General features: G+C 50.1%; 1 protein-coding gene across 1 annotated transcript; it reads right to left on the reverse strand.

Annotated features, from left to right (window-relative positions):
• Positions 1 to 111: 111 nt before the first annotated feature.
• SARC_18294 (hypothetical protein) lies at positions 112 to 379 on the reverse strand (the record flags this gene model as incomplete). Its single annotated transcript, XM_014287627.1, has 1 exon — positions 112 to 379. A coding segment is annotated over one exon (268 nt), but the record flags the coding sequence as incomplete, so codon positions are not given.
• Between the last annotated feature and the right edge of the window lie 136 nt (positions 380 to 515).

The following is a 515-nucleotide window of genomic DNA, read 5'->3' on the forward strand; positions in this document are numbered from 1 at the left end:
CGCAAAACTCAACCAAGTGCAATTGCCAATTCGCAATCCAACTAGTTCCATACCACAGACAGCCAGAAAAATGACGCCACTCTCCAAACACACCCATCTCCTGCAACGTACCGTCTCCAGTGTAATAAAGTCGCTCACAAACTCGCCATTGATCATCAGCAGCACATCTCCGGGTCGCAGTAACCCAAAGCCCGGCCCCACAGGCACCACCTGCTTCACCACCAACATGCCAATAGCATCGGGGAACTGCTTTCGGTACGTCTTCTCTATTTGTGGCGTGAGGCCCAGACGTCGCACGGCATCGTACGGCTCACACTTGAAGACGGTTTGTATGGTGCCACGGGGGACTGTTTCACTCTTTTGTATGTAGGACAGGGCTCTGGAGAGAGGGTAGGATTAGAAATGGCGTGTAGAGTGATTATAGCGTGGAAGTGAGGATCTGAATATGAGGGCAGATTTACTATATATATATGTGTGTGTGTGTGTGTGTGTGTGTGTGTGTGTGTGTACGTAGT

Source organism: Sphaeroforma arctica, assembly GCF_001186125.1.
Source record: "Sphaeroforma arctica JP610 unplaced genomic scaffold supercont1.15385, whole genome shotgun sequence".
Taxonomy (NCBI): Eukaryota; class Ichthyosporea; order Ichthyophonida; genus Sphaeroforma; species Sphaeroforma arctica.